Consider the following 13,112-nt stretch of genomic DNA (forward strand, 5'->3'; position numbering starts at 1 on the left):
TGTTTATTGTGTTATCCCGTTAGGATGGCTGCCATGAGCGGAACCTTTGCCCTGAGCACCGGTTCTACGGAGCTGTTATGATTGAGCACCGGAAGTATGCAGGGTGACATTTACACAGAAAATTAAGGCGTGTATGAGAGTCCTCAGTGAAGGCTTGTCATCCTTCTGTAGGTTTAATTTTATATGTATAAGTGTGTAGTTTAGAGAGCGCAATGGCCGCGTCGACCTGCCGGTTTCTTTTTCTTCTGCGGGGTACTCGTGTCATCCCTCCTCGTGCAACAGCAGAACGGTAAGGATGCTAACGGGCTAGCCATGCTAACATAAGCTGCAGTTTGAAGCTTGGACACCACAGGGTGACATTGCTGTTTAATTTTGCAATTTCATAAGCTTTAAGCTTAATATCTCGAGTTTGTCTCTTTAAAATAGTAACGTAATAAACCGCCTCTGTTCCTAGTAGAGGAATGAGATTTATCATCTCCTGTCGTTTCTGAGATTCCCCCGTTTGATCTAACATACTGTTTGACTTTCACTTAATGGTTTATAAAGTAGTCTTTTCCCATCTTTAATGCTCTACATGACATGCTTGATAATGAGCGGTTGTTATAGAGAGCATAAAATTACTCCACAGTCCCAGCCAGTACAGTAACATATTCATCAACATTGTAAGGCAAGGCAAGTTTATTTGTATAGCACAATTCAGCAACAAGGTGACATTAGAAACAAAAACAAATAAAAAGCATGATTTAAAATTGATTAAAACAAGCTAACTAACTAACTAATTAACTAACAAACAAACAAACAAACAAACAAAACAGTATATAAAATCAAAACAGATAAAATCAGAACAATAGATAAAATCAGTAGTTAAAATGTTAGTTTTGTAGTTGTAAAAACACTAAATTCACTCTCTGTATGAAGTTAAAGTATTAATATCCTCAGTATTTTACTTTTGTGATGCTCCTGTAGCGCCTTTTTGCTCATGTTGAGCACTCAATGCGTTTCATATTACAAATAATATTCACCCAGTCACACAAGCATTCAGACAGCGATTTTTTCTAACACACACACACACACACACACAACGTAGAATATGTATGACATCCATACTTAAGGACCTCCTCACCACCTCTGCCACAACTGCCATAACTGCCATCACCTGAAATTAAACCCCAATAAACAGAAACATGTCAATAGAGACACCTGCCTACTTTACAGAGCAGGGAATTTCTAGGTAATACAGCTATTGTACTGTTTGTTTGTTTGTTTTTGTTTTTTTGTGATATCTTGGTATTCGTTCCTCCTTATGTGCCAGAGGAATAAAGTAATCTTATTTATAGATAAATATCAAGAGTCTGGTTATTTAGCAGTGGTTAACAAAGATGGGTGATACCAACCTTTGTTTGAAATATTATATTTAATACCAAAAAGCAAAGTTTAAGGAAATATCAACATTTCCTTTATTCTGTATGATGCTATAAGCCTCTTCATTTTGCTTTTGTCCTTTTTTCCTATGAAAGTGCAGGTTTCAAGAAGACCTTCTGTAAAAATATACCTTTTTTGATTAATAGCTATGTTATGTGATTGCTGAATTTGGGAACAAAAGTCTTTTATGACTGTTAGAGACAGATTTCATCATTACAGTTGCACATTAACCTGTAACACTGCAGATCAGGAATATTGATGTCCCTCTGCAGGCAGGCAAGAATACTTTGAACTAACAACGAGCCACCAGGCTTCACTCAGTCCCATGTGACACTTGATATTCTCAAACTGTCTATGTAAATGTCCGGACCTGTTTGTTAATGCATCAGCAAGGACACTGCAATGACCCGACTCACTGCAGCAGCAGACTGATGAGTGTTTTTTGTTGTGTTTTTTTTAGCTAAGTAAACTAAAATTGATGAGTAGTTTGAGATCTGAAGCAGTGAGGCAAATTTCAGTGTAGATTATCCAGTGGTGCTTTAAGGATTTTCAGTGCATTAATGTGGATCTATTGTGGACCTATTTCTATCAGAGAAGCTTTGAATGAATCATTGTTTTGTATGTACTGGGCTTTGGTGCTGTCCCAGTTCATCCATTGTCAGAAGCAAGTCATTTAGTTCTTTTTTCCTTAAACCAGCTTTCTTCTTGTTGGCTGCAGCTCATAAACAGAAAGTCTGAGCAGAAGACAGGTGGACATTTTTTTTCTGCCACTAAAAGTTTTTTATTTTTTTTTAGCATTCATAAGTCAGAGTTTGGGGTTTTCCAAAAATTTCAGCTTATTAATGCAAACCTCTGAGGAAATAACTTGAAATCTTGAGTTATCAAGTTGAAATTTTGAGATAGTGATTCAGAAATTAAACTGAAACTTAAAATGATTTTTCAGTGGCATAGGGTGGGACGTTTATGCTCAGAGTTAGTGCTGATTGCCTGAGATGACTTTATTAGGGATATGTGCTATTGCTGAAATCGTACAGGGCCAAGTGTGGGGAAAATTGAGTGTTTAGGGCAATCTGAAGTCTGAGGGTCTTTTTTCCTTACAGGGATTACTTGTATATCTTGTCGCGTCTCATGGTTTGAGACTCATGGATGTTGAGTCTCAAACCATGAGATGCACCTGGCCGATCATGGTTTGAGACTCAACGTCAAGAAGATCAAGTACATGGAAGCTTGTCCCCAAACTGATGGCACCATTAACATCGACGGGGAAGACCTGAAGAAGGCCGACCGATTCAAGTACTTGGGATCGATGATCAGTGGCGACGGGGATATTCTTCCAGACGTGCAAGCTGGGGTCAATGCCGCATGGATGAAGTGGCGTCAAGTGACGGATGTGCTATGCAACCGTCGAATGCCAGACCATCTCAAGGTGAAGATTTACAAGACTGTAGTCTGCCCAGTTGCCCTGTATGGATGGTGTCAAGGCCTCGCGCATTGGGACCAAGTCATGAATGAAGACATCAGAAAGCGGCTCGGCATCGCACCAATCACGGAGAAAATGCACAAGGCACAGCTACGGTGGTACGGACACGTATTACGCTCAGGCGACAGCTCAGTGGCAAAAACTGCAATGAGGCTTGAGCCCGGTGGCCAGCGACCCCGTGGCAGGCCGAAGAACTGGTGGATGGATAGAATAAAGGAAGACGCCCTCGGTCGTGCCAAATGGAGACGGATTTGCCGCAAAGCGGACCCTGCCATGCGGGACAAACGCTAGAAGGAAGAGGATTACTTGTAGATCTTGTCATTTAAAGCTTAATACAGTTACTGCTTAATATGAGCATACACCAACATAACAGTATTAAAATGATTATTTTCTTGCTATTTTAAAATATTTGGCTGTGGTAATGTTGTTAGGAAGCAAGTGTGTCTGACCATTGTTGTTCTAACTGTGGGCGTTACATGGCTTGTTTTCTCTTTCAGTCCTGCCCTGCTGGTTGGTTGTATCAGGACAGTGAAAACCACAACATGGTTTGAGGAAAACCTAACAGAGGACAACCAGGAGTACATGAGGAAGAGCATGGCAGAGGAATACAGACGGCAAACGGCTGAAAAGCTCAACCCACTCAAAGACGAGCCGTGGCCTCGAGATGAGTGGACAGAAGGTGGGTGCAACCATTAGTTAGAGCCGTGTTCGTTATGGTTCTCGTTTCCATCCACTTGGCAACTTCAGCACGTTTTCCTCTGTTCTCTCACCAGGGAGCCGAAGAGTCGGGTTAGTTGCTGTGAAGTTGGGGATGGTGCCTGTCTGGACGAAAACAGGCGAAAGACATGTAGTCACCATGTTACAGGTATCACACTTCCGCTGTGGCTTAGCTTTGATCCATAATAGCTGCAGATAGTCTTCAGGTGTTCAGGAGTGATAACGGGCATTTATGTTTATTATGTATGTGTGAACTTAATGAATTGGATTATTCAATATAGTGGAGAGAAAGAATAGCAAAGTTAGGACTCAAAATCTCACCTTCAGACTTTGATGTTACATTTAAGCTCGTCCTCTTTTACAGCAAGGTGTGAGGAGCAGATACTAAATGTTTGCTTTATTCAGACCACGTTTTATTCCCATCGATTTATCTGTCATTAAAGTAAACTGAAGCGACCACTGGCTGCTTGTGCTCATTTTGCTCTTTATTGATCACGACTTGCATTTTACTTTCAGTGAAATGTCAGTGGTAACAGTTGGACAGATATTTGAATTTTGTCATCGCCTCTCTTTAATATGAGATTCAAGGCAATCAAGAAACTCATATCCCCATCTGCTGACTCACTTCAGTCACAGTTAGTCATTTTCTCTTCAGCTGAAATGTTAATAGTCTACACAAAAAAAGAGAAGATGACAAGTTGAATATTGAAATTACTCCCACCACTTTAGCTTTTGGGTTCATGTTTTTATCTGAACTGAAGCTGAAGGCTCGTCATAACAAATGGAACGAGAGCAGGAGGGCAGGTTAAAATGGTGGGTTTTAAAAGAAGTTATGAAACTTTAACGTGGTGTATGTCCTTCATCAGTTGTGCAGATATCGCACACACTGTACAATGTGCATAATGATGCAAAGTTGTTGTTACAGTAATGTATCTTGATGAATTTATCTCTTTGCTGATTGTTATTATTATATTGCACCAGACTCTTCCACCATCTATTTCTATCATCGTTCATCACGACTGTGGCCCTGGCTCTTATTAGATTAAGTACAGCGGCAGCGCTGTCTACCTGATTGATAATGCAGCATCTGTTTTCTCCAGGTGCAGGATTGTCACATAATAAAGTACCTGTCCAAAGAAGAATACGATGGACACTCTGCTGCTCTCATTGTAGGAGGAAAAAATGTGTCCCCATTCCACGTAAGTAGAAGTGTGGTTGAATTTGTGCATTTGACAGCGCTTCACGCTGGTTATGCTTTCGGAGAACAATCCTGCAAAGGTGGCCACTGGCCTTTAAAAACGGCAATTCATGTTAAGTGTTTCGTACTTTTCACAAAGCATATTTTTTTCATTCTGTCAAGCTGTGGTGAGTGTTCACACGAGGCCTGAGCTGGTGATAAAGTGTTGAGTTTGTACTGAATTGCAACACCAGCCTCTGCTGCCAAACACTTTATCCTGTCAAAGTGTTGAGTGTCCACGACTGAACGATGTGTGCCACATGCAGCTGACTCACGAGTTGAAAACATCGCTCAGCCATACTGTACAGACCTAACGCGTATTTGTTAGTTCTCGCTATATTTTATCAGTGCGACAGCTTTATGGATGCATAACTTTGTCATCTCCTTCCCCCCCAAATGGAAATGAATTGGTAATTTCATATGGAAATTCCAGTTAACAATCAATGATTGTATTTTGCACCCATCAAACACATTATTAATAAACAAGATGGGTGTAAATGAGTGACATCACTCACCTCATTACTATGCAGTGTTCTGCTGGGGAGAGAACGCTAAACTTTGCTTTAGACTGTGTGTTGACACTTCCGGATGTGTTGCCATCATGGCATAAAGAGGACACACAGCAGGGATTTTCATGGTGATTCATTTCTTAGTCGACTAAACAAGGAAACATGTAGACTAACAGACTAGTTTAAAGGTAAGAAACGCTGAAAAGTATGACGCATTACAAATGACGCATTGTTTTACGATTCATGACAGCCATCTCAATCGAAGTTAAAATCTTCCATCCATAATTTCTTCCGCTTATCCCGTGGCAGCAACCTAAACAGAGAGCCCAGACCTCCATCTCCCCAGCCACATCTTCCAGCTTATCCGGGGTAACACCAATGCCCCCTAGTTACTCCAGTGTGTCCTGGGTCTACCGTGTGGCCTTCTCCCCATAGGACCTGCCTCCTTTCGATGTGGAGGAGCAGCTATACTTGAGTTCCTCCTAAATAACTGCACTCTTCACTCTATATCAGACAGTTTTCAACAATGATGTCGGGGCTGCAGCTACATGTGGTTGAAGATGGCTGCATAACATCAATTAAACTGTTAACAATTAAATTAAATGACAATTATGTCTGGTAACAACTAGTGTAATAAACTTTAAGGCCCCATGACTGCTCTCAGAAGTCAATAATACGATTAATTGAAAAGCAAGACAGCATCACTGGCTGATAAACATATACTGCCTCCTACAAAACAGGTTTAAAAAGAATCTCCTCTTAAGGAGGATTTTGGCTTTAAAATGCTCGAAATGTTCCTTCTTTTAAATGAAAAACAAAGGAACAAGTGCGAATACATTAGGGTGTCATTTATTTTTCTGGGCCTCAGTACATGCTCAATGGGCCGGTGTCAGGATTTCACTTGTCCAGCGTGAAGTTGTTTTTGAATCCTTTTCACACAGCCACATCACTCTTTATTCAGAAGCAGAGTTTGTTGGAGTGAGAGGCTTTGGCAGACGGATTTTCAGTCAACAGAAGGGGGGAGAGAGAGAGAGTTTAGAGTGACTGGAGGCGCTAAGATGAGAGCGAGCCGAGTGAAAGCAAATGTCAAAGACTCTCAGTGCCAAGTGTGTGTGCGTACGCTTGTTAGAGTGCGTTTTGTGTGCGAGTGTGTTTGGCTCCCATACAGTCATAACAGGCCCGTGGTTAATTTGAAAACGCTAAAGTCCAGCTGCTTCTTACTGCATTTACTTCTTTTAACACCTTATTTCCTTGCTTCTTATTTTTCTCTTGCGCTCCGTCACTATGCCTGACAGAGGTCTGAAAAACAAATGGAGGTATTCAGGAACGCAGGAGTGCCTCCAAAGCAGAAAGTCACTGCCTTTAAAGTCTCCGACAGTGCCATCATCAAGCCAGGTATGAAATGACATTGAATTTTGCAAAGAAAGATCACTTATTAGGTTTTTGTGCGTGATTGGTAATGCAGGCTTGTTTGTTGCATGTTCAGGCACTCCTCTGTATGCAGCACATTTCCGTCCTGGCCAGTATGTGGACGTCACGGGCAAATCGTAAGTTATGTTCTGCCAGCTCCTCATTGGCGCTCCTCTGCTTGGCTCCTGTTCCTGCTTCTTACCCTTTCCCAGCGTCACGTTTTGAAGAGAGTTCAGTTTTTGACTTTACAAGAAATTCCATGTCTGTCCTTTTTTCTTTCCTTTTTTAAATATTGTTACCTTCTGGAGAAACATGTCAACATAAAAGTAATCTGGAAATCTGAGCGTGTGTAAATAAACTTTGTGGTGCGTGTTTGTTTGTAGAATCGGTAAGGGTTTTCAAGGTGTAATGAAGAGATGGGGATTTAAAGGTCAACCAGCCACCCACGGCCAAACCAAAACTCATCGCAGACCGGGAGCTTCTGGACCAGGAGGGGTTAGACAAACACACACACACACGCTTGTTACGATGTTCATCCATGCCAAACGTGAACATTTGGTTCCCCAAAATCCATTAATATGAACATGTGTGATATTCATCGTCTGCTTCCAGGATCCAGCTAAAGTTTTCAAAGGGAAGAAGATGCCCGGCCAAATGGGCAACAGCTACATCACTGCTTATGGACTGAAGGTACACACACACGCGCACACATAAACTTAAAGAGCCTTAGTTTTAAACTTGGTTGTCCTTGCCTGCAATTTCAGCTCAATATTCTTTCATCTGCCTCTTCTCTATCCCGCTTCCAGATATGGAGGGTCAATACCAAGTACAATGTGCTGTACGTTAACGGCTCTGTCCCCGGGCACAAGAACTGCTTACTGAAGGTAAATATAATCATACACAGTCAAAGTGGAGTGTGAAGTCGAAGGTCAACCCCAGCATGCTTAGTGTTCATACAGAGACAAGTGACCTTGCACCTGTAAAACACCGTCACACCTGCAAGACGGTGTGATCAGTCTTCATCGACGCAGTGCTGGATCAGCTGTGTGTGTGTGTGTGTGTGTGTGTGTGTGTGTGTGTGTGTGTGTGTGTTGTGGGGGAATGGGAGCATGCTCCTTAACGATGTTAGGATTACCCAAAGCATCCATCTCCATACTCAGCATGTTGTGCTTTCTGTGTGTGTGTATTGCTGAAACATAGATGCAGGCTATTATTTGTTTTGCAGACAAGCGATAATGAATACAAATGCGTGTTGCATTTCACCCAGCTCAGCTGTGTGCAACACAAACACACGCCTGGATTCATTATAGATTATACAGCCCCAAAGGACACACATGCAGGTTATTAATGCTTGTTCATTGTTTTTTTTTTAATCATTCAGAGGGGCCCTAATGTCCCTTTGTACATGAGGACCAGTCATGGTTTATTAATTTAAATTAAATCTGGCTGCAATTAATGATAATTTTTATTATTGGTTTCAGTACTGACTGTTTGATTAATCACTTAGGACACTGGTTTCTATGTTGGGGTCAGGAGAGTAGGGGGTGGAGGGATGGAAAGGTGCTGTCAAAAGGTTTTGTGGCTGCAGGAAATTTTAAATTTTGGCAACTGCAAAGTGCTGTGAGCATTTCAGCATTCCTGTTCACTCCGAGGAAATCCCGTTCTGACCACCTGCATGAGTTCATCTGCGGCCAGACTATCAATGCAGACTTCCAAGCTGGGGTGTGTGAGGACAACATCTGCCCATTCACATTGCATTGAAAAGTTTTTGTCCACATCTGCACAATCAGTGCTCACCACCTACTGTACTTTGTAGATCTGGATCCCCATGATTGTCCTTTTTACCAAAACAGTTTTAAAGTGAAACTTTTATGTAACACACTTAAGGGAGATCCAGTGTGTAAAAACGATGCACAGGTGAATGTGGAGTAGGAGACTGACAAATGTTTTGGTGCATCGCCAGCTGTGATGCAAATGTCTGCTGGTCTGTGGTGGTGAAGACAGCTGAGCTTAAAAGTGAAGCTGTGATTTACCGGTCAGTCTGTGTTTCCACTCTCACCAAACGCCGTGACCTCTAGTTAGTGACAGAAAGAATGAGATCACGAATACAAGCGATAAAAACAAGTTTCCTTCAAAGGGTTGCTTTGAAGAGCCGATATTGAGCCAGTGGAGGTGATTCAGGGATCTTACTAGAATACTTCCTGAATGCCTCCTAAACGAGGTATTTCGGGCTTGTACTACAGGGAGGGAGTTTTGTGGCAAACGCAGGACACACTGGAGAGATTTTATTTCTCAGCTGGCTTGGAAATCACTCACTGTACCACCAGATGAGATGGAAGAGGTGACGGAGGAAGAGTGGGTTTCTTGATGGATGGATGCAGTTGGAATGCGACTAGAAGTGATGTGAAGGTGCACAATGACGTGATCTTAAAGGGGAGATCAAGGCATAGTTTTTGATTTTTATGGGCACAGGTGCCGAAGTCTGTGATTGCAATTCGTACATCTGTATACACACTGTGTTTCAGGGTTCAGTGAGACTGATGGTAAACACTAAATAGAACAACTAGTCAGTCAGAAATAATTCCAAGCGTGATTTATTTAATGCTCCTCGTGGAGCAAATTGTTTTCAAGCAGAGTACACGACCGACCGCCAATTATAAATGACTAAAGGAGGTAATTTGTACGGCGGTGTATTAGCTCCAGTCTAGGTGAAATTTAAAAAAAAAAAGGTTGAAGAGCCAGGGGAGAAAAGTTATGTTCTGAGGAACAACAATGAATTTAAAGCTAGTAATACATTCGGCCCGATATTTTCAGAGTAAAAAAGCATGGAAGGACACTGCCATGAGCTGAGATGATGGCGTTTGTGTATGAGTTACTGATGTTTCGATGATCATCTGTGAAAGCTCGTGCATTCTGGTAGCGTGGTGTTTACTTGCATAAAGTAAAAAAAACCAGGAGGATACAAAATAACTGGCCATCTTTAAAAACGAGGAAGAGACTTTGAAACTAGCGATTATTGATCTAGAATGGAGACCCATTCGATAACTACATGGCTTATTACTCTCCTCAAATGCTTTCATTTTACGGGACTAGTTTTGAAAGTTTCGGGAGAAGCTGCCATGTTGGTTTCAGTTAAAGATCAAGGAGCAGACAGCCCACGCGAGGCATTTGTCCAGTCTGTCTTTGCACGGTTTCAGGAGGCTGGAGGAGAAGATAAGAGACTCTAAATCACGTATCAGATACCGTCGTGCAGCTCGTCCATCACACTAAAAAGCTGCTCGATCGCTCACAAAACAAAACACCTCACTGCACGTGTAACGTTATCTTCAGTAGCCTGACTTTTGCTTTTTTTATATATATTTATATTTTTGCTTCATAAATAAGTTTTTAGTCACTAAGAAAATTAAGTAGCGGTGTTTCTATGTGTTCCAGGTAAGAGACACTGTGCTACCGAGCAGAAGGTCCACCCTGCTCAACCCTCCTTTTCCGACCTACTTCACAGAAGAGGACGGTGACCTGGACGAAGACCTGTACGACGAAGACTTGTTCGTTCACACAGAGCCATCGTTAACACTGACCTGACCTCTCACACACACAACTGTTTCACACAAACCTGCTAACTGTACCTTGATCCTGTAATAAAAGAGTATTTCCTTGTATTCTCTCCAGCCTTGTCTGTGTGTGTGTGTGTGTGTGTGTGTGTGTGTGTGTGTGTGTGTGTGAGAGAGAGATGCGCTGGCACAAAGAATGTCTGTCTGATCCAAACAGTTATTACATCTCTCTTGGTTTTTTTTCTCCTCTCAGAAACCATGGTAACTGTAGGAGTGATGATGTCACTAGAGGATCCCCAAGTAGAGAGAGGGAGAGAAATGGGGAGGAAAAAAAGACAATGAAACAAAAACAAGGGAGAAGTGAGGCAGGCCTGCTGGAGAACTGTGCAATATCTATGCAGAGGAGGAGGGAGGGATGGAAATGAGTGTGTGAAACAGTGAGGGGAATACAGACGGGAGGCAAGGAATAGGCTGGTATGGGAGAAGTAATGAATTGGGTATAAAGCAGGGAAGCAAATACAAAGGAGTTTTATTTTTGTTTTGTTTTTTTTAGGTGGGGATGAGCCAGTGAAGGAGTGGAGGGCAGCTAAAGGTGGCAGAGAGGGAGAGGCAGGGATGAAGGCTAACAAAGGTTGACATTTGTGCATAAGAGGATAAATGAGGACATTAATGTTGCAGGAGGAACTGCTGGGTGCTTAAGCCTGTGCTTGTGTGTTTGTGTTCAGCAGTATTTAAATGAGGCAGACTGTTTGTGGGTTAACGGAGCTCCTTAGGCACAGTGTGGACGCCTCTTTTTGTGGGTAGCAAGTTATCAGATGAAAATCATGTCCTCCTAACTGTTTGACTGTTGTTTAGTGTGTATCTTCAGAGGCCTGTAGTCCTTCTCTGCTCCATATCTGCCATGTAATTGACAACAGCAGAAAAAAACCAAAACAGGCTTTTGTTTGAAACACTGACAAGAAGCAGCGATGCTTCACAGGATCCGCTGCAACAATTGCGGATGCGCACAGCATCGATTTCTTTTTCCTAATTGCAACGCTGCACTGCCCTCCCACTGTCTGACATGTGTAACATGCAGGAGCTGGCCATCATTTAGCTATAAAACAGTACAAAGTGATGACGCAGTTTGTGGCAATAGCTATAGCATACCACGGCTTGTAGGTCTGTAAGACAGCGGCAGGTTCTTTGAAATGGTAATGATATCGTTTGAAAGTCCTGCTCTGTGGAGCCTGCACAAGAATCTGGCTTTTGTGGGGGTGGACAAGAGGAGAGCAGAGCGGGGAGGGAAAGAAAAAGGGTGGGGTGGTCTTTGCCTGTCAAAGCAGCAGAGCAGAAAGAGAAGACTATGAAGTCCGGCCAGGATTGGGAAGCCGCGGTCTCCCCTGACTTTCACAAGACTCTTCCTTCACCTGAGGAGGTGTGCTGGACTGTAAACTGCTTGTTTATGCAGAGCTTTGCCTGTGAAACAAGACCAGGCTGTTTTTCACATGGTAAGCAGTCCAATAAGTCAGCAACCCTATTAAAACTATATTAGAATTTATGTATTAAAAAAGACCTCCAGTATATGATTATGTATTTTGAATAGTCAATAAATATGCCCGGACTGTGTTGCAAAAAAAATAACATCCACACTATTACACCAACTCCAGCCTGAACCAGTCATACGAGGCGGGATGGATCCATGCTTTCATCCATGCTCTGACCCTAACATCTGAACATTTCAGCAGAAATCGAGACTCATCAGACCAAACAATGGTTTTCCAGTCTCCTGTTAAGTTCTGGTGAGCCCGTGTGTATTGTAGGTTCAGTTTCTTGTTCTAAGGTGACAGGAGTGACACCCAGTGTGATCTTCTGCTGCCGTAACCTGTCATCTTCAAGTCGATGTGTTGTGCATCCAGAGACGTACTTTGGCTGTAACAAGTGGTTATTTTAGTTCCAATCTGCTTGAGGTAATCTGGCCATTCTCCTCTGACTCCTGATATTAAGAGGGCATAGAACTGCCACTCGATGGGTATTTTCTCTTTCATAGATCATTCTCAAGAATTCTCACTCACAAGAAAGCACTTTAAAAATGACTTGGACCTGAATTTATTGAGATTTACTGCTAAACTACGACTTAGCATATGAGTAGAAAATGTGACCTTAAAAAAAGACAGAGAAAAAAAGACAGCCAAGCCCTGAAAACTTGTCAGTAAATAATGCGATTGGCCTCGGGCTGCAGCGAATTAATTCCACGAGTGATATTTCTACAAGTTTGTTTGATTCATCCCAGAAAACTGTGGGAAAGTTGCACTGTTAGGTTTTGAGAGGGCATGCATAACCAAAAATCACTTGGGACCAAAAATAGTAATTCATTCAAATCAGAATAGTTTCTATAATTGACTAGCGCTGAAAGAGTCGTTGACCGTGCATGTAACTTTGACTAATGAAGAAATAGTGCTCAATTCCACTTTGCTAATCAGGACTTTTGCCTTTATTTGGACTCGATTCAAGGCTTATTATTCAACGACTCTCTTAAAACAGCGTACAGGAGTGTAGCTATCGCTGGGGAGAAAAGCGCAAGTTTGCAAATGTAGATATTTAAGTGCTCTGACCAGCCACGCTCACCAGTTTTCTTGCCTGTGTAACAATCCTGAATCTGATCTCAAAATGCACTTCTATTAGTTAAAGAGCTGAGTTTTGGCTGAATCTAAACATTTCGGGGAAATTACTTGGAGAGTGTGTGAGAGGTTTGGCCTGCTACTTTGACCCGGGTCTGACATGATGGATCTCCTGCTCTACTTCTG

At 42.2% G+C, this 13,112-nt stretch overlaps 1 protein-coding gene across 1 annotated transcript; it reads left to right on the plus strand.

Annotated features, from left to right (window-relative positions):
* The first annotated feature begins 42 nt into the window (after positions 1-42).
* On the plus strand, positions 43-10,432 carry mrpl3 (mitochondrial ribosomal protein L3). Its single transcript, XM_004547969.4, has 10 exons — positions 43-289; positions 3,400-3,581; positions 3,676-3,767; positions 4,720-4,818; positions 6,661-6,760; positions 6,852-6,912; positions 7,159-7,270; positions 7,388-7,465; positions 7,582-7,659; positions 10,208-10,432. Exons 1-10 carry the CDS (start codon positions 213-215, stop codon positions 10,355-10,357), a joined length of 1,029 nt encoding a protein of 342 aa, XP_004548026.2. The 5' UTR covers positions 43-212; the 3' UTR covers positions 10,358-10,432.
* Positions 10,433-13,112: the final 2,680 nt, after the last annotated feature.

This window comes from Maylandia zebra, linkage group LG22 (genome assembly GCF_041146795.1).
Source record: "Maylandia zebra isolate NMK-2024a linkage group LG22, Mzebra_GT3a, whole genome shotgun sequence".
Taxonomy (NCBI): domain Eukaryota; kingdom Metazoa; phylum Chordata; class Actinopteri; order Cichliformes; family Cichlidae; genus Maylandia; species Maylandia zebra.

What these genes read in the sequence shown, in the direction of transcription:
- mrpl3 (XM_004547969.4), top strand. Translation starts at nt 213, where the DNA reads ATGGCCGCGTCGACCTGCCGGTTTCTTTTTCTTCTGCGGGGTACTCGT. An exon ending in TCGAGATGAGTGGACAGAAG is followed by an intron (nt 3,582 to 3,675) that starts GTGGGTGCAACC and finishes TTCTCTCACCAG; the next exon opens with GGAGCCGAAGAGTCGGGTTA. An exon ending in GTGGACGTCACGGGCAAATC is followed by an intron (nt 6,913 to 7,158) that starts GTAAGTTATGTT and finishes GTTTGTTTGTAG; the next exon opens with AATCGGTAAGGGTTTTCAAG.